The 26,538-nt window shown below is 55.6% G+C and overlaps 1 protein-coding gene across 1 annotated transcript; it reads right to left on the bottom strand.

Annotated features, from left to right (window-relative positions):
• Positions 1–10,985: 10,985 nt before the first annotated feature.
• NME4 (NME/NM23 nucleoside diphosphate kinase 4) lies at positions 10,986–26,331 on the bottom strand. The gene is made up of 5 exons (XM_059716487.1): positions 26,204–26,331; positions 13,651–13,781; positions 12,460–12,561; positions 11,534–11,646; positions 10,986–11,392 (listed from the first exon to the last, which is right to left on the bottom strand). The coding sequence occupies exons 1-5, from the start codon at positions 26,289–26,291 to the stop codon at positions 11,272–11,274; spliced, it is 555 nt and encodes a 184-aa protein (XP_059572470.1). The 5' UTR covers positions 26,292–26,331; the 3' UTR covers positions 10,986–11,271.
• Positions 26,332–26,538: the final 207 nt, after the last annotated feature.

Below are 26,538 nucleotides of genomic sequence, written 5' to 3'. Positions count from 1 at the left end.
CCCTGGCAGGGATGCTGATGATGTGCACATAGACACTGCCACAGATGCTTTCCATGAACTCCTGGGGCACTAGCCCCACTGCCTGTGGGCCCACCCGGCCAGCCAGAACTGGTGGCTGCACCATGTTGTCCAGCATACCTGGGACGATGACCAGTAGCTGGACTCAATCTGGATGACCCAGGCCACATTCCAGGAGCTCCTTGACCAGCTGCACCCACACCTGGGGTAGCAGGCCATCACCATATGGCTGATCCTCCTTGCTGAGACCCAGCTGGTCATTGCCCTGCTCAAGCTGGCTATGACTGCCAGCCTGCGCTATGTTGGCCACCTCTTTGCCATGGGCCAGGTAACTGGTGAGGAGGCCATCCTGGAAGTCTGTGGCACTGTGTTATGGGTCCACGACCCCCTGGAGGTGATGGTGGGGTTCCATGCCCTGGGCTTCCCCCAGTGTATCAGGGCCCTGGATGGGACCCACAGCCCTGTCACTGGCCTACCCCATGGCAGCTGCCCATACCATAGCCAGCAGGGCTTTCATCCTTCATGCTGCAGGCCATTGTTGACCATCACAGTGGCTTTCCCGATGTCAGTGCGATCTGGGCTGGTAGTGCCCATGATACCTGCATCTTCCTCAACTCCAACTTGCCAGCTCTGGTGGAGAACTGGTGTTTTGTGCCAGGGATGCCAGACCTCCAGCTGGGCAAGGTGAATCCCACCCGTCCTCATTAGGGACCCTGCCTCATGTGGACTCCTCCCCTGCTTCATGCGGCCCTTCACCAGTCAGCTGGACCCCCTCCAGCCACATTTCAATAGGTGGAGTATGCGTTTGGTTGCCTGAAAAGACTCTGGCGCACCCTCACCACCAGCCTCGAGGTTGCAGAGGCCAACATCCCCCAGGTCATCATCACAGCTTGTATGCTGCACAACATGTGCGAGGCCCAGGGGGAGATCTACCACAAGGTGTGAGTGGAGGAGGCACAGTGGGTGGAGGATGCCTGGCAGCAGGAGTACCAGCTGCAGTGGCAGCAATGGCACCTCCACTGAGGCTCTGGGCATACACCCAGCAGTGGGGGCTCCGCATGTGCCAGAGGCACTGGCAGACCACCTGCTCCTACAGCCCTGCGGTAGGCCACGCGGCCAGCCAGCCACAGACCCCAGGCCCACCGTGCATTCCTTCACTGTGTACAGTGTTCTGCAAAGCACTTAATTTCCCTCCACAAACACAACTCCTGCCCCACCTTCCCTCCTGAACAAGAGAGCCCCACCACCAACCCCCCTACCCACCACCAATAAAGAACCCTCTTCTCTGTGCAAACTATGTACATTATGCTCTGTGTGCCCTCCCGGGGTGGGGACAGTGGGGTGGAGCTGTCTACGGGCAGATCCCAGGGACAGGTGCCCAGCACCCTGGGATCTGGCCACACCACCATGGGTGTGTATGCTGTGGCAAGGCTGGTGGGTAGGGGGCTTGGTCAGGGGAAAAAACGGCTGCTGCTCTGCTGACATGGCCAGCTTCCTCTCCTTCAGCCTGGGGATAGGGCCAGCAGGGCCCAGGCGCAGTGCTGGCTCTACTGTGGGTGGCTTCTGCTCAGGGGCCACATGGAGCCTGGGTGAGCAGCAGGGAGGGGCCCAGACTGGGGGGCGAGGGGGTGGAGGTAGTTGGTGGGGACCCGGGGTGGGTGCTGGGGCAGGGGGCCCTGGCCACTGGAGGTACCGCTGCACCTCAGCTCAGGGCCACTGGGAGACTTGCTGCTGGGTGGCGGGCATCTGCCAGAGGGCAGTTGGGGCCAGGGCTGGGGGCTGGGCAGTGGGCAGCATAAAGGAGGTCCTCTTCCGTGGCACTTGGGGTCCTCTTCTCTCGTCTCCACTGTCCTGGCCACCACAGCAGCCTGTTGCTCCTGGGCCTCCACGATCCTCTTGAGGAGGGTGATGTGCCAGTCCCTAAGGGCCAAGAGCCTGTTCCTGAATGTTTGATCCTCCCAGACCCTCTCCTGGTCTGTCTCCAGCTTGCACTCAATCCTCTTCAGCTTGTGCATGATGTCTTCTGCATGCCAGGTCCACTCCTCCACCAGCCGCTCCTCTGCCATAGTGACCAGCTGGTCCAGCAGCAGGTTCTGGTCTCGGGTCTGCTACTGCCAGAGTCAGTGCATACGGAGGGCCCTGGCCAAGGTTGGCGGTGATCTTGAAGGTGCATTGCTGCTGGCAGCTGGTGTTTCTCCCCTGTGTGCAGGTGATGGACTTGCAGAGCCAGGAGAAAAAGGTTGTTTGTGAGATTTTGCAACATTTCTGAGATAACAGACACTGTACCAGGGGCTGTATGCTATCTGACCTCAGATCAGGGGTCGTGAGTGGACAGGTACCAGGGACCATGGTAAGTTGGCCAGGCAGGCCTTGGCACACGTGAACACTGGCTGAGCACCTTGTCCCCTCTCACTTTGCAGGGGAAGGTGGGCTGCTGGGTTCTTGTGCCCCTCCCCCCCAGCAGCGTCCTGAGTGTGCCCCTGGTGAGAGCGCCCCAAGCATACTGCAAGAAGCTGTTTGCATGGAGCACGGCATGCCTGACCTGCTACACCCCACTGCTGCTCTTCACCACAGTGCCTCACACTCACCTGAGCACCTGGTGCAGGACCCTGAGCTTCGATGCTGTGGTGGGCAAGCCCGTGCTTCCCCATGTTTGCCACCACATGGAAGGGTACCTGTGCCTATGCTATAAATCCCTGCTCCTCCCCCCCCCTCCCCCCCACCTGCAGCCGAGGACATTGTTGCAGGTATTGACACATTCCTCTGTGTGTGAGGCCTGTGGCTGCCTAGCTGAGGGGGCACTGGCTGCTCAATAAAGTTTTGCACTGCCTCCAACCTCCCTGTGTGTTGTGGCGGGGGGCAGGGGGAAGCTTGGCCAGGCTGGTCAGGGAGGGTGGACAGGGGCAGGAAGGGGAGGGAAGGGAAGGGGAAGGCCTTCCTCCTAGTGAGGGGCTTTCCACATGAGTGTGTGTAACAGGTTGCCCTCCCCAGTGCTATCTTCCTGGTAATCCGTTCCTTATGTGGGGCACCCTTGGAGCCTTCTTTGGGAATTCTTCTGTCCCACCCTAATCTTTCCTGCCACATCTTGATGGAAATTATTATGCGAGCGGGAGACTGCCTATTATATTGGGTATGTTGGGGTCTCTCCTAGGATGGCTTGACCCCTTTTTTTTCTCTAGCTAGGCTTCCCCGTCCAAACCCACTAAACAGGGTTTGACTCCGAGGCTCTAGCTTTTTCTCCAGTGCCTGGAGGCTTGTGGCCCCCTTTCCTGCTCCCTTCTGGAGCCCGGCACTCCCTGGCCCAGAGGCATGGGTACCAGCCACAGAGCCAGGGGGCTGCAAGTTCAAAAGTGGGGCAACACCAAACTTGTACCCTCTCAGTCCAAAAAAACCAAAACAAAATTGCACCCCCGGTACATCAGACTTCCCTGGCCTTTTTAAGATCATGCCTTCAGGAGCCAGGGTCTGTGCCCCCAAAAGCCATGCCCTCACTGCTGCCAGGGTCTTCACTCTGTAGTGGGCCCCCAAAATGAGGCCTCCTCCATCCCCCAATAGCCTCACCCAAACCACTGGTGTTATTCAACAATCACAAAAAAATAATAATAACTGTACATGATCAAGCAAAGCAGCAGGTCAGCTTACATGAACCTGGTTCATGCTTCGGCTCTGCACCGCCAGCTACAGTCCTGGCTGTGGTGCAGCCGCCATCTCTCTGGGGCTTCCGTAGCTTCCCCCTTCCTGCTGTGGACCGCTCCACAAGCAACCCCGTCCTCACCAGCCCTCCATGCCCAGAAAGTTCTGGCCTTAAAGGGGCAAACCTGCTTCCTCATGATAGGGCTAGGGTTCCCTGTTACAGTGTGACAGGCATCTTTGGTGGCCTGAGTCTGTTCCCATTTGCAGTGATGATGTGCACCTCCCACTGGTGTCCTGGGGTGCCAAGGTGCAGTGCCTAACTGACTGGGCATTGGCTCCCTCTGGGAAGGAGCTGGAGCTTGGGTGGGTAGTGTTATCTCTGGGCTGGCCTCCTGGGGAATGCTGTGCATCTAGACCTGGTGAGGCAGGAGCTGGCCCAGGCTGCTGGAGCTGCTGGATGATGCTGGGGGCGGGGCCATGGCAAAATGTGCCCTTGGTGTCCTGAGGGTCCCTTCCCTGCTAAGGACTCATTGCCATTGCCAGGCCATGGTGGATGCCCTGGCAGGCCACCCATGCTGGAGAGCACAGCACAGCTCCATCCAGGGTCCCGGGGTACAAGGATGCAGTCCAGCTGTTGCATAAAGCGCATGGCCCTGTGGACAGCCCCCAACTAGTGATTGTGTTTGGTGATACAGACCCACTGCACCTGCAGGGCCTTGACCTTTTTGTGGCACTGCCACACTGACTTGTCATGCCCCCATTCCTGCATGTGGCACACCAGGGCTTCATAGATATGGATGTTGGAGCGCCTGCCCTGGGCAAACTGGGTCTGGACTTCAGCTTCAGCCCACAGCACCACAAAGTCCATGGTCTCATCCTGGGACCAGTTGGGCCCCCAGAACACGGTGTGTGGCATTGGGGATGATGCCAGCATGGCTGCATCTATGGCCCTCAAGTGCTGCGGCCCTGTGGGCACTGCCGGGCCTGGGCAGGTGCCTGCAGCACAGGGGTACAGAGCATGTAGCAGGCAGGTGGTGGGACTGGCTCTGGGGTCAATGTCGGGTCAGTGCAGGCTGCGGCAGCTGGCATGGGGCCACTGCTATGGGACTCAGTAGCCAGAGGCAGGCAGCAGGTGGCACAGGCTCTGAGGTCACCGCAGACTTTTAAAGGACAGGCTGGGGCAGGCAAAGAGCTACCTCAGCCCTGGTGTTGGAGAAGGTTTGGGCCCCACATGGCCCTCTGCTGGTGGGGCTGACCGGGAGCAAATTTGCTCTTGATTGGTATCTACATATGTGCTACTGTGCAGCAACTACTTCATGGTTAATTTTCTACGTGCATTTGCAGGTAGCAAATTAGCCATGCAATAGACTAACTTACTGCACAGTAAGTACCTGCATGTGTTGACAGTGACACTTTACTGAGCAGTAAATTAGTCTACTGTGCAGTAAAGCATCTCATGTAGATGCGCCCAATCTTTCCTAGAAAGGCAGGAAATTTGCTAGTCTAGCATCTACCATTGCTCCTCCTCTCCACCAGTGGGCTTGAGACCCTCACCCAATCTTCATAAACATAACTCTACCCTGTCAAGTGTATGACTGCTGTCTGCACAATATTTAGGTGTATAACAGTACATGTACCCATCCTTCCAGCTTGTACTACTGAAGGTTTCTAGAGCTTTGGAGAAACCATGCAACTGTCACCAGGCAGAACATGGTTGAACGCAGCTAGCTGGTACAACAGGCAGGTCCCAGAGTGACTGGGCAGAGGACCAGGAGATACTTTGGCATATCTCAAACACTTTGGGGTATGTCATGTGAGTACCCCAAGAGAGGAGACCCTGACCTGTGTGGACTGACAATGACTTCTACACGCACTGCTTCTCTGCTCTCAGCATATGGGAAGTCCCTGGGCATGTGGCCAATATTTCTAATATGAAAGGGGTGAAGGAAGGTCTCTGGAACATCTTTGTCCACAGAAGATTCACAGCCACTGGCCAGAGATTAAATGGGGGTAAATATGAAAAGTATGAGGAAGCTGGGAAAAGAAGTCTGGACTCTCCAGTTAGGGGTGAAAGAAGGAAGATGTGGTCTCAGGCCTACATATGCAGGGCCAGATACTTTATTTAAAAACTCCAACTCACAGAAGGCCATTCCAGGGCACCAAGTGCCTGTGACAGAGATAAGCAAAACAAAAAGGGAATAAAATCATAACCCCCAAATGCAGCAGCATTTCTCCTTCCCCTCCCCGCCAGGCCCAAATGCATCTCATACTAATCAGCTGTCAGCAGGCCCAAACGTATTCCACCTCCCGCATCTCATCTTGCTCTTTAAGACAGAAGTCCCACCCTAACTGACTGAGAATTTCTCCCAGTGACTGCTCAGTAGATAGGCCTGGCAGCAAGTCTTGGAGTTCAACAGGACTGGGCTAGTTTGTACATGGGTCAGGGGATAAATGCATTCAATCCAGAGAAGAAGGGATTGGCACTCAGAAAGCATGTGAGTGCCACCCTCTTCACTCTGCACCTATTTGCTTTTTTTATTTACTTTCAGAACCTTGAGACGCACTTTCACAGAAACCTCTGCACCACTCTGCCTGAAACCTGGCAGGCCTTGTGCCCACACAAGGGGCTGCCATCCCTGCCGCATTCATCCCACTCTGCCTTAACACATAAGTGACACGAGTTTTGCTTTCAACAGCTTGAGGTGCACTTTCACAAAAACCCCTACACCTGTCTCCTTGAAACTTGACAGGCTTCATGCCCTCAGAAGGGGTACCATCCCCGCTGTTTTCATTCAAATCTTTAAAAAAATGACAAAGTTATAGGTATTTTAGTGATTCCCCATTATCGTCTATGGCCAAATCTCCGAATCGGCACCGAATCTCTGTATCCGAATTGGCTGACTCAAATCGGGACAGTGATTCAAACCACCGAATTGAATCATTGTCCCTCTGAATCAGCCAAATCCAAATCTGAAGTAAATACCTGCTGCTTTGCACAGGCCTACACAGTTTAAGGTTTTGGTGGTGCTGTAGTATGAGATATGGTCAGTGGACCAGTTTCTGATTCCTGTGGTGTAATGGGTGGCTGTTTCATTTTTTACAATAAAGAGTGTGAAACAATGGTCTGTGGTCCTTAGTGAATATGGGGACTCCTGACAGGACAGGGAGGTCTCCATGTGCAGCAAAAATCTCTATCAGGACCAGACCACCTGCAGGATTGTGAAAGAAACCAAGGAAGAATATTGTCCCCTCTACCAGAGCAACTTAAAAATCCTGATTAGCAGAATGGTACCAGTAGTAGAACAACTAGCCAATGCACACTGCTGCCCCTCAAAGTCAAGCATCACCCAGTGTTAAGTGTTGTCATCACAGAATCACAGAAAGGTAGGGCTGGAAGCGATCTCCAGAGGTCATATAGTCCAATCCCCTGCTCTCTATCCAAACCATCCCATAACCTACTCCTAAAACTACACAATCAATCCTGCTGCACAAGGCAAATTGCTCAAAGACACCAAAAGCACCCTGACCTGTCACAGATAAACAGGGGGACAAGGGCTGTCAGCGCCCTACTGCTGCAAATGTTATTAAAATGTGCTCTAGAGAGCTAAGGAAGAGGGCCATGCCCCTGTTACAAATGCAAAATCCCTCACAGTCCATCTCCATCTGAATGTGGGGTTAAATTTCTTCCTGATCTCAACTCAGTCTGACCCTGAGCAGAGGGGCAGAAATGTCCAGGTTTTAGTCCCACTAAGAGCACTGGTACGTTCCAGTCAAAATCCCCAGCTTTAGCAGCAGCCAACACCAAATGCTTCTGAGAAAGGTCAGAAAGTACCCTGACATCTACAGCAACAGGAGGGGCAAAACTTCCTTAGAATCATAGAAAATTAGGGGTGCTTGCTCTTGTCCACCAGTTACCCTTTACTGTCTTGCTCCAGTCATCCAAGGTTTGCCTGAGGCTGGGACCTGGGTTTGAAGTGTTCCTGGTCCTATTCTGTACCTCCACACAGATGCATATCACTCTCCCCCAGGAGACCATGCACTCACCTCTCTGCGGGGTTATGGGCCTCAGCCCTCTTGCTTTGAAATCCGCTGGATGTCCAGGGGTCCAATCATCTCCACCTTTCCAGTCACATGATTGCTAGCAGCTGGGGACTGCCAGAAGCCAGGGTTTGCTGACACTTCTGGGTTCTCTCCAGCACAGGCTGGCCAGCAGTGGTGGGATCCCGGTGCAGCTTCTGTCTGAGTCAGACCGGGGCCCTGTCACTCCTGGGGTCCCTCATGTCTCTGGTGTCAGAGTTGGCTCCCAGCCATATCCGGGTGAGCCCGCCACCAACTGCGGAAGCCCAGCATGGCTCCTGGGTGAGTAAAGCAGAGACTCTGGCTGCACATGGGCTCCTGCTTGTACGAGAGACTGCGAAGCAGCTCCCTGTTACAGCCCTGCTCAAAGCAGAACCATCCCTAACTGCATCATCCCAGCCAAGGCTTTGTCTACCCAGATCTTAAAAACCTCCAAGGATGCAGATTCCACAACCTCTCTGGGTAACCTGTTCAGTACTTTACTACTCTCCTAGTAAGAAAGTTTTTCCTAAAGTGGCAGGCTTGCCGGGCTTCGATGGGCTCTGGGCTTAGGAGACCACAAATGCAACTGGTGGAGCAAACCCCACCAATCAGAGACAGGCAGGGAAGGAGACAGGAGGAGAGTCCACTCCCCCTCTACTCCAAAGTGGGTGGGGGCAGGAGTGGACTTAATTGGGAACTGCAGTTGCAACCCCCCTAATTGGTTCATTTTCAATCTGGGGACGGAGCCCCAAGAGGGGTTATAAGCAGCTGCATGCTGAGCATTCAGTGCAGTCAGCAAAGGATGAAGAAGGAAGAGGTCTCAGGGCCAAGAATTGCTGAGAGAGCTGCCCAGCGGGTGTATCCAGCTGCCCAGATGAGCCTGAAAGATTCTGCTGCTGGTTGGAAGTAGTAGGCGGTGCAGGCATTGCTGCACAGAGGTCCATGAGGACTGTGATCCTGGGAGCCACAGCGAGGCAGCTCGGGTCTCCAACCCTGGCATGAGGTTGGGCTGCGGTGCAGGCGTCACTGCACAGGGGTCTGCAAGGGACTGGGACCCCGGGAGCCACAGTGAGGGAGGGTCTCCAGCCCTGGCGTGAGGGAGTCAGCGCTACCGCGGGGTGAGTCATTGCAGGGCATAAGGCCCAGGAGGAGGAGGGGCCCATGCGGTCTGGGACCCACTCCCTGCAGTGAGTCCGCAAGGGTCTTGTGCATAGAGCAGTTCCCGAGCACAGGAAGCAGCATTTCAGAGTGGCACGGCCCTGGGTATGCACGAGGCAGTCCAGGCCCACAACTCCCCCTGAGAAGGATTGAGACACTGGGACGTGTGAGCAAGTCATGCTGCTCCCCTGAAGCCTGGACTGAGCCCTCCCTAGAGAAACATTAGCCAGGCCAGGGAGCTTATGAACACTGCCCCACCCGGCTCCTTGGAGCACGGTGGGTCAGTGGGGCAATGGGTCTCCCACCAGGGAGTGACACTCAGGGAAGGTAGCCTCAATAAAGAGGCAGGAGGAAGAGACCCGCTAGAGGAGGGGAACCACTAGAGAACTCTTGCATCTCATATTTTGGAGTGTTTATTGATTGTTTGATATGCGCTGTGCATTTTTGGAGTGTTTATTAACTGTTAACTGTATGCCTTGTATTTTAGAGTGTCATTTATTGTTGTACGTATCTGTTCATAGAATTTGGGACCATTATGCTTACCATTTGTATTTGGATATGTATATAGTTATATGCATTTATAACCTGTAAATACTCACTTTAGCTCACTACCGTTTTATATATACCTATATTAAATTTGTACCTGGTTAAGACATAGCTTTGTCCCGCCTCTATTGAGACATGATAAGTGGGAAGGAACTGCGAGTGACTGCAGTTTCCACGCCAGCACGTGTGCCCTGCTGGACTTACCCTTCCATTGGTGAGGGGGGACATTCATTTTGGGACACCCGGTTACACTAATATCTAACCTAAACTTCCCTTGCTACAACTTGAGACCATTGCTCCTTGTTCTGTCATCTGCCACCCCTGAGAAGAGTCTAGTTCAGGGGTGGGCAAAGCTGGCCCACAGGTCGGATCGGGCCCACAGTGGACTCAGAAGCCCCTGCCCACGTTGCTGCGGTCAGGGTTTCCATGGAGACTGGCCTGAGCAGCGGTGGCAGGACGCATGGCTGGATGGGGAGCTGGTTTGGGGCTGAGGCTGGGATCTTGCGGCAGTGACAGCATGGTCTAGAGCTGGGGAAGAGCCTGGATCCACTACTTGCATGCTCCTGCCAAGGCGTGCAGGCAGCGGATCCCAGTTCTACCTTAGCTCCGGACCATGCTGTCACAACTGCAAGGTCCCAACCCCAGCCCTAGAGCAGCTCCCCGCCCAGCCACACGTCCTGCCAGCGCTACTGGGGCTGGCCTTCATGAAAACCTTGGCCCTGCCAGAGCTGGGGTCTCCATGGAAACCAGCTGCAGTGCTGTGGGCAGGGGCTGCTGGGAAATGGAGTCCTGCTGCTGGCTGGCTCCACCATTTTGCCCACCAGGGGCCTAGCTCCCTTCTCTTTGGAAGCCCTCTTTAGGTAGTTGAAGGCTGCTCTTAAATCCCCTCTCAGCTTTCTCTTTTCTAAAATAAATAAGCCCAGTTCCCTCAGCCTCTCTTTATTAGTCATGTGCCCCAGCCATCTAACCATTTTCGCTGCCCTCCACTGGACTGTCTCCAATTTGTCCATATCCTTTTGTAGTGGGGGCCCCAAAACTGGACACAGTACTCCAGATGTGGCCTCACTAGTGCTGAAAAGAGGGAAAGAATCACTTCCCTGGATCTGCTGGCAACACACCTACCAATGCAGCCCAGTATCCTATTAGCCTTCATGGAAAAAAGGGTACACTGTTGCCTCATATTCAGCTTATTGTCCACTGTAACCCCAGGTCCTTTTCTGCAGAGCTGCTGCCCAGCCAGTCAGTCTCCAGCCTGTATTGGTGCATGGCATTGTTCCACCCCAGGTGCAAGAAAGCCTCCTCCAAATTTTGTGCTTGTTCTCCCCAGAGTCATGATGGACAGCTGCTGCTCCTCACCCAGGGCCCTCGCTTGCAGAGTCCCTTCTCAGTGTTCAACCACGAGATGTACAATGAAGGCTCAGGGAGGCTGACTGTATGTTCTTAGTTGTACATAGGAATTAGGAGCTATTCTGTTTAGGTTATCAGTCACAGAGATGGTCTGTCCCACCAGACTCTACTCCCCACCAACAAAGGCAGGAAAACAGAAGAATAAGAGACACCAGCAATACACATTTGTAACAAATTCAATTTTAATGTGAATCTTTTCAGGCCTTAATGCCACCGTCTTACTTCACATGTATCTGATCATCAAGGGTTTATGGGCACCATGGTAAGAAGAAGGACAAGTCTAACATAATCAGTAGTTGGCAACATGAAGGGGGAAATCTGTCCCCTCCAGCATAGTCAGTGTGATGCAAGTGTGGCCTGGGGGTGTACTTGCTGGGCTGAGAGGGGCTATGGAAAGGCAACTTGCTATCAGAGGTAGATCCTAGCGAGCAACTCAGCAAGGGAAGGCCTTTAGAGCTGGTAAGTGATATTGTGATCACAGCATTCCCAGTCCACCAACTCACTGCTGTGAAACCACAAGCTGATCTCCCTTTGGGCTGTCTCCACGGAGTCACTGGCATGAATAACATTCCTGTTGTCAAGAGAAGCACATGGTAAGGATGGCAAACAGTCACACTGTCAGGACCTGGTAGGTCTGCTGGAGCCCTCACACCTGGCACTGCCTAGCACACTAATGCTATGCAATGGCTGGATTGGTGTTGAATGTTTGTACCTGCTGACATGGACGCTGAAATCTCCCCGGATTGTCCCAGGCTTGGCTTCGGTGGAATTGGTATCTCCTACCATAGCTCTGGAAGTCCTGACCACGTTGAAACCTTCCCACACCTGTGACACAAATGGGCTGCATGAGGCTGTGCTTGGAGAGAATCAGCGAGTCACAACAGCCAGCAGCACAAACTCCCACTGAAATTTCTCTGGGAAAGAGAGAACTCTGACGCCCCCCACTTCCACCTGCTCTGTCAACCACATTCACTGTTGTGTGGATTTGTTGGGGAAGGCAGACACTCTCACACTGCGGGTGGACTCAGCTGAATTTGCAAGTGTAGCATGTCTCTTCTTCCCAACTGGGAACAGAGAACAGAGCCAAGAGAAAAATGGAGGAAACAGAACAAGTGGGAAGGAAAAAACAAATGTGAGAAAACAATGGGGGCTGAGCAAGTCAAGGCAGAGAGCAAAGCTAGCCAGACAGGAAGGCCTGGGACTCGGGAAGCACTGGAGGAGTGCTGTCAGCACAAACCCATCAGCTTTTCCTCTGCCTCATGGCACTCAGCCTCCTCAGATGACTACAGTGAAAGGGCTGCAGGGTGCCCACACTTCAGCTTTGCCCAACTGGGCAGTCATACAAGGCCAGTCTCCCCTGGCTCTACCAAGCGGAGCAAGGGATGGGCCTTGCTTCTCCCCATTACTGCCCCTGTGGGGATCATTATCCATTCAGATCTTGGTGTGTACAAACCCACTTTAAAAACCAAACCCACAGAGGGTCTAATAATAATGGATGGGAAGATTCCCTTTCATTGAGAGATACAATGAAGCTTAAGCCATCTCTTACACCTCCCCGCCCTAAAGCCATCATCTCAACCCCTTCTCCTGCTCTCCTCATGGGTGCACTGAGATGGCAAGCCAGACTCACAGCCATACCATAGCAACCACTGGGCCTGAAGTCATGTAGTGGATCAGTGCAGGGTAGAAGGGCTTCCTCCGCAGCTCATGGTAATGTTCAGACAGGATCCCCTCATTGGCCTGGAAGGAAAGGACAGCCCTGTCTTGAGATACAAGGCTGTGCTCAGACAAAAGCTAACAAACTCAACAAGTCCAAAAGGAAGAGTGTGCATCCAGCAACTGTCATTATGTCCCAGGTCTCACTCTTTCCTGCCTCCCTCCCCACAGGAACCTGGGCTTACACTGGAGATTAAGCTCCGACCTAGTTCTCTTCTACCCCATCGCATGAACATGGTCTCCCTGTTTACATCCTTGTGTCCATCCCAGCTAACTAATCCCTAAGTCCCCAGTGGTGGAGTGGGCATTTGGAACTTACTGGGGAAAGGTTACTTTACTGGAGACGGGACTCATCACTGCAAAGACAGGCTTACATTTGGGTAAAATCACTAGTGTGAGGAGTCAGAAATCAGCATAACCTCTCATGTTCACGATACAAAGCAGCTGCACACAGCAACAAGCAGCTCAGGCTTTAAGTGCTTTGGAGTAGATCGGCAAGGATGCATCAAGCCAAGAGAAAGGAACATCACCAGAGATGTGGGGGAGCCCAGGGCTATAATATCAAGGGGCTGCAGCTTGGGACTGTGGAGCATTGCCAAAGCTGTGAGGGAAACCAGGCCAGAAACAGTAGTGAGTACTTAAGGCTGGCATTGAGGGGCATTATAGGGTTTGCAAGATTTCAATAATAAAGGATGCAAGTCATTGCAATAAATGTGGCATGGGGGAAAAGAGACTCAGAAATGGAATAGTGGGCTACTGAGGGTCTGGACAGTGGTACATTGCCAGAATGAGGGGATGTAGGGAGGGACAGGGATGGATAACAAGGATGCTGGTCAGTTTGGATGCTCAGCACTGGGGGAAGAGGAGGAGATGGTGAAGATCAGGTGTGAAGGGTGTTGGCAGAGCTGGGCCCATTAGGGAATGATAGACAGACATGCCTTGCCCACACTGTTGGGCACAGGCTAGCATTGTTAAAACCACACACCCAGCAGTAAAGTCCAGTCCATGCTTTGAGTTGTGAATTGCTTTATCCAGTCACATCCCTGGCCTCCGCTGGGTGGGGAACCAGGCTGTCCTATGGAATAAGACAACTGCCCATGGGCAGGCAGGTACCTGGAGCAGCTTCATGCCCACAAGCTTGAACCCACGCCTTTCAAAGCGCTTGATCACATCACCGACCAGCCTCCTCTGCACTCCATCTGGCTTCACTGCCACCAGCGTCCGCTCCTGGATCCCAGGGATCCCTAGTTGGGAGAAATGGAGAAGGGTAGATGACAGTTCAACTCACACACAGGCTGGATGGTGCTGGGATGGGAGCCTACCTTGGAATCCTAGATACCATAGATAAGAGCCAAGGAGTTGTGCTAAGTGCTTGGCCAATACCAAGCCAGAGGAACCAAATGAGGGCTGGGCTTAGCCTCCCTCTGGCTACTGAGCTGGTCAACAAAATCAAAAGTAAGAATGGAAAAAAAAAATCTGTGCCTGTTGGGGAATGTAAGGCATCTTCACAACAGTTTTGGGCCATTTAACTAATTCTCTAGTTGATGGGAAAAGATATTGAATAGATAACCTATGTAACCAAGGTAGCAGGGGCGCCAGATTGTTTCAGTGGATAATAGATAACCAAGAGGTAGGCAATTATTTGGGCTAGAGGGCCACTTAAGTTTTGGTGAGTTCTTGAGGGCTGGGGAAGAGGTTGGGGGTGCTGACCCAGCCCCAGCCCCAGCCCCCTATCACAGCTGTTTACACCACTCAGTGTGGGGGGGAAAGAGGGACAGAGAGATCCCAGTTGATCCTACTGGCCCTGCACCCACCGTCGGGGGCTCCGGACAGAGTGTGTAAGCGGGCAGGCAGGCAGGGTTTCCATGGAGACCAGCCGGGGACCCTGCAGGCTGAGTGTGTCCTGCCTGTGGGGGTCCTGGGCCGGTCTCCTTGGAGGGCCCACCCGCCCACTCTGTCTGGAGGCCCCAGCGGTGGGCGTGGGGCAGACTGGCCGGGATGTCCAGTCAGTGAGGAGGGTCTGGCGGCGGTGGTGAAGAAGCTGGCAGCAGCAGCCGTAAGTGTGAGGGCAGAGCGAACCACTCCCACAGGGGCTGCTAGGAAGCTGAGTCCAGCTGCCATGCCACCCCCACCCCACCCAGCCCCATGGACTACAGCTCCTGGCGTGCCTGAGAGCCATGTGTGGAGATAGGGTGGGCTGTGCTCCACGCCAAGCAGCACTTCTGTGCCTATGGACAGTGGGACCAGTCATACACCATGGCCTGGGCTTCCCCCTGCATCTGGACTGGACAAGGCTGAGGGACCTGCTGTGTGCTGGAGAGAATCACCCGGTGTGCTGGATCCAGGCCATGGGCCATATTTTGCCCACCCCTGAGATAACCTATGTGATCTAAAGAAGCAGGGGGCTACAACAGATTAGTATTCAAAGTGAGCCGTGGGCCCTCTGTAAACAGTGCCACCCACACCATAAACATGATAAAACCTTTGAAAACTGGGGACTCTAGACCAAACAGACAAACACCCTAAGAGGGACAAATGATGTGCTGTTGTCAAGGTGATCAAGGAAGGGAAGTGGGGCAGATCACTCATACAAGAGCAAGCAAAAAGGAGGACTGTGGACCTCTGCCCCCACCTGCCAAAAAGAACTGCAGACCCAGGGGATTTCTGAATGTCTGGCTGCAGGGAGACACTTTGTCCTCAGGACTATGTAAGACGTAGGCAAAGTTTTTGTTGAGTCTTAACTTAGGCAAAGTTTTCTGTTGTTTCTTTGTCTTATGCTTAACATTGTAAGCTGCTATACTCAATAAATGCTCTCTTCAGAGAACAGACTATTTTTGTCCAAGCCATTTTTTATGACTTCAGTGACACCACCTAAATTCTGACACTAAGTTTAGGTAACATGCCCATCAAAAATTCTTCTGGGGCTGTAGCAGATGGATGAGACCAGATGCCACGGGGATGGGCATAACTCCAATACCTAAATGGAGTATAAGGAAAATGCACACAAAGGGCCAAAGAACAGAAGTGCCTAGATGGCATCAGGGCATGGAGTGAAGGACACATGATTTGCTGCCCTTTGGCTGAGGCAATGAACTCTGAAATGAAGCTGGGGGCGCAGGGAGCGCACATGCACAGGAATCTAGAGCTTAGTGTGTGAAGCAGAGGTTATTACTTAGTATCTGTACCGGTGACTTTCAACTAGGGTGTCACAAGATCCTTTTAAGGGTGACACAGGGTGCAATACAATATTAGCACTTTTGGGTGTGCAAACACCTAAGCAAGGCACAAGATACACAAAGGGATTCCCAGTAGGAATTTAGAGTGTCAAAACCAATCTGACCAGTTGTGGTCTTTCTGAGTTCTTTTCAATAAAATAATTGCTTTATTATTTTTCCATAGTTGAAAAATGAGTGGAAGCTAAGAGCTGGCATTTTCTGAGGGATGCCTGGATTTTAATAAAGGGTGCCTTGAACTGGAAAAAACAGGGGTGAATCCCGAGGGGGTACAGTGGTGCAGCCTCATCCCCTCTCTGACCATGTGGCAGGAGCGCCAGCCAGGGAATCTGGAAGAAGGTAAGAATTCCCCCCCTCCCTTCCCCTCTGTGCTCAGAGGCAGGTCCCCTCCCCCACCTGCTGCTGATGGTGTCTCCACTATCCCAGGGTGGAGGGGAGCTTGTGTGGGAGGTTGGGCTCAGTCCAGGACACTGGCAATGGCTGGGGGTGTAGGGAGAGGGCAGGCAGGTTCCTCCTCTCTGCATCTGCTCCTGGGCTGTCAAGGAACACTAGGGGGGAGCAGGCAGGGAGGAGGAACCTGCCCACCAGCCTCTGGGCAGGCCGACTGGAGTGGGGCATGAGCTCCTCTCACCCCTGGGACAGCAGGGACACTGGGAGCAGCAGGGTGGAGGGGAGGGAATGTACCTCTCAGCAGGGAGAGGAAAGGACAGGAAGGGAGGGGGGGAATTCTTACTCTCTGGGATTTAAAGAAGTCCCTGAGTGCTGCTCCTGTGAGTGGTCTGGCCAGGCCCATGGGGGTGGACAAAGGGGAGGAGGCAGGGGCTGCAGTCATCCCTGCAGCAGATTGCTGCTCTTCCACCCCTCTTTGTAAAATCCTGAACTTGCCCCTGGGAAACACTGATCTATGTTCTGCGAGTTCCTAAGGGCCCCAGTTGCAGCCAAAGCCTGGGTGCACAAGCTGCTGAACTTAAAAACAATAAATGCTGCCTTGAAGAGCTCACTGCCTGTCATATACCTCTGTTCCCAAGAAGACTGATGCTCAGATAGGCAAGTCCTCTCCGCCCTGACTCCCTGGCAGACAGCCAGTGGTTCGGGCAGCCCAGGAGAGAGCGAGAGCTGTCAGAACTAAGGAAGTCTCCACAGCTGGAGCCGAGACGGTGCCGAGGGTTGGGGTCCCAGCAGAACTCCCAGGGCACGTTTCCAAAGGCAGGAAAGATGTGGGTGGGAAGACTGGGCACTTCTCTCCTTCCTCCTGGCCAGGAGCCTCTCAACTCAATGCAAGTCCACAGTGCCCCTGTGTGACCAGAGCCTACTCACTGAACTTGCCCTATACAGGGGCAGGCAATTATTTCAGGTGCAGGGCCGCTTACCGAGTTTTGGCAAGCTGTGGAGGGCCGCATGGACAGCCCCACCCCTTGACGGGAGCCCTGCCCCCTGGTCGCCATCTTGGGGCTGGAAGTCCCACCCCCTTAACCTTTGACCTTTGCCACCAGAAGTCCCTTCCCCTTCCCTGGAAGCACTCCTTTGGGGAAGAGGGTTTGCCATCTTAGGAAAAAAAAACCCCAAATGATATACTAAAAATCAGACCCCCATAATAATACATTTTAATTTAATTTTAAAAATTAAATATGTTTTTGATCTGATTTGTGTTTGTGTTGTATATGTAGAAGTCATCGCATATAACTCACAATGCAGTCTTACTTGTATATTGTGTAGGGTATGCATGGGTGTCAGGGGGTATGGGGTGGGTGTGGGATTTGTGGGGATGTGTGTGTGGGTATGGTATGGTGGGTATGGGAGCCACGGGGTGCTGAGTGGCCGGCTGGCGGGCAGGAAAGTGGTGGCAGGGGGGAGGGGGGGCGAAGGAGTGGAAGTGAGAAGGCATGCAGGACCGCGGGGCCTGTGGGGCCCAGAGTGGGGTGGTAGGAGCATGGGGTGTGGGCTGGCAACGGTCTATGGCAGAGGTTCCCAACCTTTTTATACTGTGAACCTGCAAACTGCATAATTTACAGATTTAAATTTAATTTACATGTTTAAATTTATTTTTTAGGGGGGGAGTTGTGAGATTGGATGGGGTTGGGGCACTGGGGGACCTTGCAGGGGAGGGAGCTGCACAGGCGGTGGCCCAGGGGGACCCAGTTGGGGCTGCTCAGGAAAAACGGGTTTGCTGCCTTTCCTGGGAGCAAGCAGCAGAGGTGCCTCCCTATCCTCTGCCCTGAGCATGTCCCTGCCTGCATCCGCCCGCTCCCAGCCGCAGGCGGGGTGGAGAGTTCTGCCCAACCTGGCATGGGCCATGGTGCACGGGCAGCACCTTACTGGGCTCAGCCATGACAGCGAGCATGGGATGGGGCACACAGAGCCAGCTGCCTCCCTCTTGAGGCTGCCCTACTGCCCGCATGTAACTACCTGCGATGGAAGCCACAGCTCCTGTCTGGCTGCCGTGCACTCGCTCACTCCCAGCCCCACCTGCCCCAGCCCCGCAGCACAGGCGGGGTTGACCACGAGCAGCCCCAACCCCGCACACCCTGCACTTGCCTGTCTGGGCTGAGCAGCAGCTGCGACAGGGAAAGTTGCTGCTCAGCGTGAGGGAAAAGCAGCCACTCCCCCTCCTGCCGCCAGCACTCCCTGCGGCAGCTGCCCAGAGCCCATGCGGGGCTGTCCTGCCTCTCCTCTGTGTTCCTGCTGCCCTTGGGGCAGTGGTGGCAACAGAGAGCGGGCACAGGCAGCCCCACATGGGCTCCAAGCAGATGCTGCAGGGAGCGCCAGTGGCAGGAGAGAGACTGCTTTTCCACAACGCTCAACTGCAGTTTGTTCCCTGCTGCTGCTGCCAGCCTGGGCCCTGCGCTCTAGGCTTGCCCATCAGGCTGAGCGTCAGTGGGGCACAAACTGTTGCTGGGGTGGATGAAAGCGACCCCCCTCCTTGCCACCACTGGGCAGTGTTTGCTGTGGGAACCCCAGGAGTGACGCATAGGCGGTGCATGTGCACCCCCTGAGAGCACTGGTGCACCCCCTGTCAGGCCGCACTTCCTGTTTAGGCAATAGGCAGGGGGCAGGCAGGAGCACCAGTGTCCCTCTTGCAAGCACTGGGCAGGGAGCGGGGCTGGCTGCAAAAGTGTCCGCGATACTTCCGGAAGTGGCTGCAGGACTTCCAGAAGCGGTGCAGCTGCTCTTTGGTGAGATCGGCTGCTGCGGTCACTGATTCATGTCAGGGGGGCACGTGTCAGTCGCCCATGGGGAGCCCACACCGCATGAGATTCTGCTACGGCTCTTTTGCTGCCAGCTCTGCACTGCCCAGCGCGGCTGCTCCACATGGCCACTGCTGCCACGCTGGACAGCACAGAGCCAGTGGCACCAGCACAGAGCCAGTGGACTGCCCAGCAGTGGTGGAAGGGGAGGCGCTTTTCCCCTGTGCTCAGCTGCAGTTTGTTTGTTACTGCTGCTGCCATCCTGGGCCCCACAGCAGCTTTAGGCTCGCCTGATGGGCTGAGCAGCAGCGACAGTGGGGCACGAACTGCTGCTTCTTGGACGGGTGAAAAGCGGCCGCTCCCTCTCCCACCACTCCCTGTGGCAGCCACTTGGAGCCCATGCAGGGCTGCCTGTGCCTGCTGTCCTTTGCCACTGCTGCCCCATGGGTGGCGGGGATGTGGCAGACAGGCAGGACAGCCCTGCGTGGGCTCTGGGTGGCTACCGCAGGGAGTGCCTGCGGCAGGAGGGGGAGGGGCTGCTTTTCCCCTGCACTGAGCAGCAGCTTATTCCCCACCGCTGCTCAGCCTGGATGGGTGAGTGCAGGGCGTGTGGGGTCAGGGCTGTTTGCAGTCGTCCCTGCCTGTGCCGCGGGGCTGGGACAGGCAGGGACAGGAGTGAGCGGGCACGTGGCAGCTGGGGGGAGTGCGGGACCCATGCCGGTGCCCCGGGGCCAGCAACGGCACGGCCCAGAGCGGGCGGCAGGAGCACAAGGTACCAGCTGGCTGGGGCTCTATGGAGCTGGGCCAACTCCCCTCTCTCCCTGCTGGCACAGTGTTGCCCATGCCCCACGCTCCTGCCGCCCCGCTCTGGGTCCCAGCAGCACTGGCCCCAGGACACTGGTGTGGGCCCTGCACTCCTGCATGTCCACCTGCTTCCACTCCTCCCACCCCCACCACCACTTTCCCCACCCTCCTGCCTGCCCCGCCATCCCCTTCTTACCTGAATTTCCCGCTCAGGGCAGGGAGGCATGAATAGCCCCACAGTCCCAGGCCAGAAGTCCCTGCTAGCCAGGGGCTTCCAGCTGGGGGGTGGGGCCAAGCAGGCCCTGCTATTGCAGGAACCTACTGGGGCTTCCCGTGAGTCCGACTGCCCCTGGCTGCTGTTATCTTTGACAGACAGCTGGGACAGATAAATATTAATTTTCTAAATTTTGGGGGGGATCCATGGGCCAGATAGAATGGCCTGGTGGGCTGGATCCAGTCTGCGGGCTGTATTTTGCCCACCCCTGTCCTATATGTTTCTGGCTGGTGGGAACATCCCAGTCTCTGTCTGCTTGGAGGTGAAACCGGCCATGGTTTGCTTTGGAAAACAGTTGGGAATCCCTGTGCTGGTTTAGTTTTCTCAGCTCTTCCAGTGGGATACTCTAGGGATCCCATGTCCGCTTCTTTGAAGCCCTGACTCAGCTCTGATGGAGCCTCTGGCTACTCTGAAGCACCCAAGGGCAAAAGAGGGGAAGGGCTACCAAGTGGTTAAAGAACAAGCGTGGGACTTGGCAACTTAGGGCTCCATGTTCTGTTCTGTCACAGACTCCCTCTAAAACCTTGGGCAAGACTCTCTGCCTTTCAGCTCCCTTGGCACAGGGAAGGGGCTGTGCTCCTGAGGGCTGTGAAGCTCTTAAATGCTGTGGTGCTGGAAGCAGGAAAGCACCTCAGAGAGATTTTGATGCTAAAATGAATTTGTTTTTTTTTTTTTGCTATTTATTCTAATTGCAATTGTACTTCAGAAAGCTACCAGCTTTGCAGTCTGGGCAGAGTAGGTTTGCAAGACTGCTATAGGTGACCATGTCTAGAACTTGTCACCCAAGGTCCTCCAAGCATTTGACAAACGTTTATGATTGCCACAGGATTGTGAACAGCAGCACAAGAACAGCCCCAGGCCCTCACATGAGAGCACAGCCTTTCACTGCTGTGACCTTGTAACACTCCAAGGGTTGCTGCAGTCTCCAGCCCCCACTGATCCTTTTAGTCTTCCTATCCTGAAAGCCCAAGACGCATGTACAGAGTCACTCCCCATGAGAAGCCAGGCACCAGCCCTTTCCACAGGGCAGGGATGGCACAGAGGACAGTGCCTTGCTCCTCACCCTTGGCTCACCTGTTCTGCACAGCCAAATCTGGGCTTCTCTCACACCACAGCCCCTGGCTCTGCAGCATGCCCAGAAGAGTCACCAAAGTAGCTCCAAGCAGGTCCTGGCCTGCTGATTCAATTTGGAGGAGATTTGGCCTGATTTGGTGGCTGACTCTCCAAATCCCAACTGAATCAGGAGACCAAGTAAAAGGTCTGAATTGATTCAAAGCTCTCTGAATCGATTTGGAAAAGATTTGGAGAGCTTCAGAGATTTGGGAGCTGGACCCAGACTCTGCTGGTAAGTAGCAGACAGGGAAGGGGGGGCTGGAGGAGGGGGCAGGGGACCATGGGAGAACCCCTGCCAGGCCCCATCCCTTGCCTGCTCCCCCAGCCCCCCTGAGCACACCCCCCCCCCGCTGCCATGGCTGCCCTGCCCAGCCCAGCTCCCGGCTCTTTAAAAAAAAGCCCCCACTCACTAGCTGCTGCCAGGTGGGGGTGGGGGGTGACCCCTGCTGACCCCCACTGTCCAATGCTGCATAGGGGGCTCTGCCACAAGCTCCCCGGCCCCTGCCCGCTCTCCCAGACCCGTTAATGGCTGCCCCACCCGCCCCAGCTCTTAAAAAAAAAAAAAAGGAAAAAAAAAGCCGTGCACTCATTGGCTGCTGCAGGGCCGGCTCATGGCAGGGCCCCCCATGCAGTGGGGGCAGCAGGGATTGCCCCCCGCCTGCCTGGCAGCAGCCAGTGAATGCTGTGCTTTTTTTTTTTCAAAGAGCCAGGAGCTGGGAGAGTGGGCGGTGGCGGCCGAATCGATTCGGGACAGTGATTTGAATCACCAAATCGAATCACTGTCCTGCAATCGGTCGAATCTGAATCCGAAGCGAATACTAGCCGCTTCGCACAGGCCTACCGGCCTGGCCCCCCTGCTGTACTGCACACCTGGGACAGAGCAGCAGGATTCTGCTGGTGGAAGGCGCTGCCAGGCCCTGTGTCAGATTTCCGTGGCCCCACTCCAACCTTCTGCAGTGTATGGAACCATACCCACCATCCCATAGTCACAGTCCCCACGGTTTGTGCTGGGACCTTGCCTAGGAGTCACTGCATTTCCCTGGTTCCCTAGGGAACCTGTTGCCACTCTATGTTTCAGTTTCCCCACACGCACCAGAAGGATGACAACACTGACCCACCAGGCTGGGAGTTCCTCAATGCCTGGAAGTGATTTATGTTAATCAGCCAGCAGGTGCCAGAAAAGAGCCCTGCCTACCCAGCCCCCCTCTCCCTCACCCTTTACTGTTCAGTCCCCATTCCCTTTTCTCCTGTGGGGCAGGCTGGGTGGGGAGGGGAATGGGGCTTTAGAATGGCTGCAAGTTTGTGAAGACAGTTACTGCTTTTGGAGATAAAGCCCCCCTCCCCATGCTACCATCCCTGGATCTGAGATGCACTCAGTTCTGCATTGCTCAAGCTGCAGCCAGGGGACAGGCTGGACTCAGGTAGCAGCAGCACCAGGTGCCCACTGCAGCCTCAGAGCTGCTGCTCTCTTGTGGTAAGCTCAATAAATACAAACTCTCAACAGCTCTGTGCTCCTATTAAGCCACTGCTGGGACCATGGCCCATGCAAAACAGGGGTGTCAAAGATATGGCCCACACAGTCCCGTCATCCTGCTCCCAGTGCTGCCCCTGGGCCTGGAGTTGACCCATGCACTGCATGTGGCTTGTACTGGACAAGCCCTGCGCTGCAGGTGGTGCCTGCTCTGGTTAGCCAGAGCAGGCACTGTTTTCAGCATGGGTCCCAGATGAGTTAGGGTGGATGCCATGTGTGGTGCAGTCCCAGACCAGCTGGAGTAAGTGCCTGTGCTGGATTTAGCATGTGTGAGGGAGGGGGTGAGGTCTATAGGACCAATCTGGCTTGTGGGACTGGCCATGCAGCGTTCACCCAGCCCACAGACCAGCCCCACAACACTCATCTGGTTTACGTGGCCAGATGAGTCTGACATCCCTGGTGCAGAGAACTGTCCAACTTGCTCTCCTGCTTCTCCTGTGAGGCTGGTTGAACAAAGGGATATGATGGCACTAGAAGCAGCATCTCCAGCAACTCACACCCTCACACCTGGGAATCACAGCTCATTCCTATGCCAAGGCTGGAGAGACAGCACCAGAAGCCCTGGTGCACCTCAGGGCAGGATGGGGGTAATTTTACCTCCTGTGGCTACTGGAGCAGCTGTAAGGGCACAACCGAGATGGGGGGGGGCAGGCAGGGGGGTGCAGCTGGGAGCTCACTATCCCCTTGTTGGTGCAGCTCTTCACAGATTTGGGAAACAGCTTATCGGGGCCCCAACCAGGGCCCTGCTTTGGCAGATACACCTGGCCCTATCAGGAGGGAGATTTTGCTAGGGTGGGGTGGGAGAAGATAGAGAAACAACTTTGGGTGGTTTGGGGGCATAGAAAGGGGGTGGCAGGCTGGGAGCCCATCTGATGGACCCGAGCAGAATTCTCAAACTGTGGTATACATCCTCCTGGGGGTATGCAAGACATCTCTTGGGAGCAGGAGAAATTGTGAGATTTATTAATTATTTTATAATTGTGAGAAATTGACAGATTTATTTTTTGTTATAATAATTGGCATTTAAGGGGTTAAAATATAAAATGTATGCTGGTTGGGGTACACAGGCAGCTGGTAAATCTGGAAGGAGGTACACAATAAGACAAAGTTTAGGAACCTCTGGACTAGAGTACTGGGGGCATGCACATAGAAGCTCCAATTCTGAAAGGGGGAATAAGGCCTGAGGCACAAGCCATGGGGCTTAGTGTGTAAAACTCCTTTTCTTATCCAAGTGGCTCAGACTGCAGGCTGCCAGTAAGAGCCCACAGCACCCCAGGAGAGACTATCCTACTGAGGGGACCCAGGTCTGAGATGATCCAAGTGGGCACCTGGGGTACAAGACAGACGCCAGGAGAGATTTACAAATGGCCACTGGTTAAAAATCTATAGTGTTTCCCTCCAAAGGGAGGGAAGAGGCATGTGTGGGAAGCTGCTGGGTCTGGCAGGAGTCCTCTGAGTCTTCAGCCAAGGAATAAGCTTTGTGCTTGCTCTCTGTTACCCTTCCAGCTTGGGACCATTAAGGAGCAGTGGCTCAGCCCCTGCTCTGCTAGGTAGCTGGAGGACACGGCAGGTGGGTGCTAGAAACTTCTGCCGAAACCCAGGCTGGGGTTGACTGGACCAACCTGCTTTCCGAAGAAAACAAAGCTTAAAGCCAGTGGCATCAACAGAACTATGTCGGGCACTAACCAGGGAGCCCCACAAGCCTGCCCTGTGCCTGGCTGCATTTAGACAGCCAGAGGAGAGCCTGGAGACCCCTGCCACTCCAGCTGGTGGTGATCTTTGTCCAGGTACTAACGGAGCAGCAGCTCCATATTCTGAGGGAGGGTGGCTGCTGCTGCTCCTGCCCTCTGTACCCACTGCCCAGTCCGCTCCTGGTGCCCAGTCATTCAGTTCCAAAGCCCGCCCTTGGCTGGACCTCCAGAACCAGCTGCATGAGCCACAACAGCACAGAGCTCCGATCCCAGGGTGCCTTGCTTTACCTGCGGCATGTTAGGGCGTTAGGGCTTGTGTTTTGTCAAAGTTGCTGGTAATTTTACTAAAGAGGAAAGGCAATGGATTATATGGGATGGTTTGGATAGGGATGATTCTGTTTCAGGCAGGGGGTGGACTAGATGACCTGTGGAGGTCCCTTCCAGTCCTGCTTCTCTATGATGTCTATGTAGACATCTCCAAGCCCTCTACAGAAGACAGCCATGATCCCCTTCCTACAGGTAGACAAACTGAGACAAAGTGCTTTGTCTAGGCTTACCCAACAGGCCAGGGAGACAACCCCAGGAACAGGCCCCCCCTGCCTCCTGAGGCCCATTCCTGTGCTTTATCCTCTAGGCCAGGGGCTGGCAACCCTTTTGAGCAAAGTACCAAGAACACCCCCCAACCTCAAATTGCCCCTTCCCTGCTGCCCACCCCAAGATGCGCATGCCAAGCAAGAAGTGCCTTCGTGTGCCACACTCTGGCACCCGTGCTGGGGTTGCCTACCCCTGCTCTCGGCCATGCTGCTTCCCACAGACCAAGTAGGAGAACACTGGCAGCCGGGTTGCTCGACAGTCCTGACCCAGCACTGCCCCTTCCCCACTGCAGACCCACTCTCCTCCTTGCCCACAGCTCAGCTGCTACTTTCCCCACCACACCTAACTTCTCCACAGTGTCTTGCCAGCATCACCCAGCCAAGCACAGAGGGGACATCCCCACAGCCGGACCAACCCTGAAGTCCCCTGTAGCGCCCCAGTGTCCTCTGCCCCCACCACCCCTCACCTTCCACCTGACCCTGGTGGGGAGCTGCAGGAAAGAAACCATGGACCAGGCAACAAGGACGGTGACAGGAGTACGTTTTCCTCAGTGAACAGAAATTGCTGTAACCACCCTGTGCCCAAGAGAGGGGGCAGGAGGCAGGTGTGCTGGGGGCAGAGCGAGGATGTGCCAGGTGAGACCTTTCCTGCTTAGTCTAAAGCTCCAGTCATATTCCCCGTCTGCCAGCCGGGGTGCGTCTGTGCCACCTCCGGGGTCCTGAGCCCGTGGCGGAGAAGCACAGCCCGGCCTCGGGCCGAAGACAGAAGTGAGACAGAGGTGAGACAGCGGGGAAGCCCCCGCGGGGGCTGCCCCGCTCTCCAGCCTAGGCCCTCCAGCTCGGGGCGGGTGGCCCGGGGCACCGGTCTGGCACGTGGGGCCGCGAGAGAGGCGAGCACCGCTGTGCGGGCGGACAGCATCCCGCGGCGCCCCGAGCCAGGGCAGCGGCTGCGGGTCCGTGCGGCCCTCTGCCGCCCGCCCCGCCCCGCCCCGCCCGGCGCTGGTCACGGGGAGCCGGGGCCGCCCGAGCAGGGAGGACTCGGCGCCCGGCCCGGCTGGGGGCCCTGCCCCGGGCCCCGGCTCCTTCCCGGCGGCGGCGGCGGCGTTGGCGGCGGCGGCAGCAGAGGCGGCTCCATCCCTCCCCCACGTCGGGGCTGCGGAGCCCGGAGCCGCCGGCAGCCAGCATCGCGCCGCGGAGACAAAGCGCGCCCGGCCCGGCCCGGCCCGGCCCGCGGGCACTCACCGGTGCTGTAGCGCAGCCCCGGGCCCCCGCGCAGGCTCGGCCGCCCCTGCAGGAGGCTCCTGGCCACGCAGCGCGGGAGCAGCCCCATGGCCCGGCTGCCCTCCCGCGGCCGGGGCCGCCGCTGGCTCGGCCTCCCGGCCCGGCCTTTATAGCGGGGCGGCCCGGCCCGGGCCGGGGTCACGTTTCCGGCCCAGCCCCGCCGGCGCCGCCCGCCCCGGGCCCCCACCCCCGGCCCCGCGGTGCAGCCGCCGCTGAGGCAGCAGGGAGAGCGGGGAGGTGGATGAAAGACCCCCGCCCAGGGGCACGGGAGGGTCCTCGAGGGCCGAGAAAGGCAA

This window comes from Alligator mississippiensis, chromosome 13 (assembly GCF_030867095.1).
Source record: "Alligator mississippiensis isolate rAllMis1 chromosome 13, rAllMis1, whole genome shotgun sequence".
Lineage (NCBI taxonomy): Eukaryota > Metazoa > Chordata > Crocodylia > Alligatoridae > Alligator > Alligator mississippiensis.
The sequence above is the reverse complement of the archived record's forward strand: the minus strand, read 5'-3'. Positions and strand labels throughout refer to the sequence as shown.

What these genes read in the sequence shown, in the direction of transcription:
- NME4 (XM_059716487.1), bottom strand. Translation starts at nt 26,291, where the DNA reads ATGGGGCTGCTCCCGCGCTGCGTGGCCAGGAGCCTCCTGCAGGGGCGG. An exon ending in GGGGCTGCGCTACAGCACCG is followed by an intron (nt 13,782 to 26,203) that starts GTGAGTGCCCGC and finishes TCTCCCAACTAG; the next exon opens with GGATCCCTGGGATCCAGGAG. An exon ending in TGGGCATGAAGCTGCTCCAG is followed by an intron (nt 12,562 to 13,650) that starts GTACCTGCCTGC and finishes CTTTCCTTCCAG; the next exon opens with GCCAATGAGGGGATCCTGTC.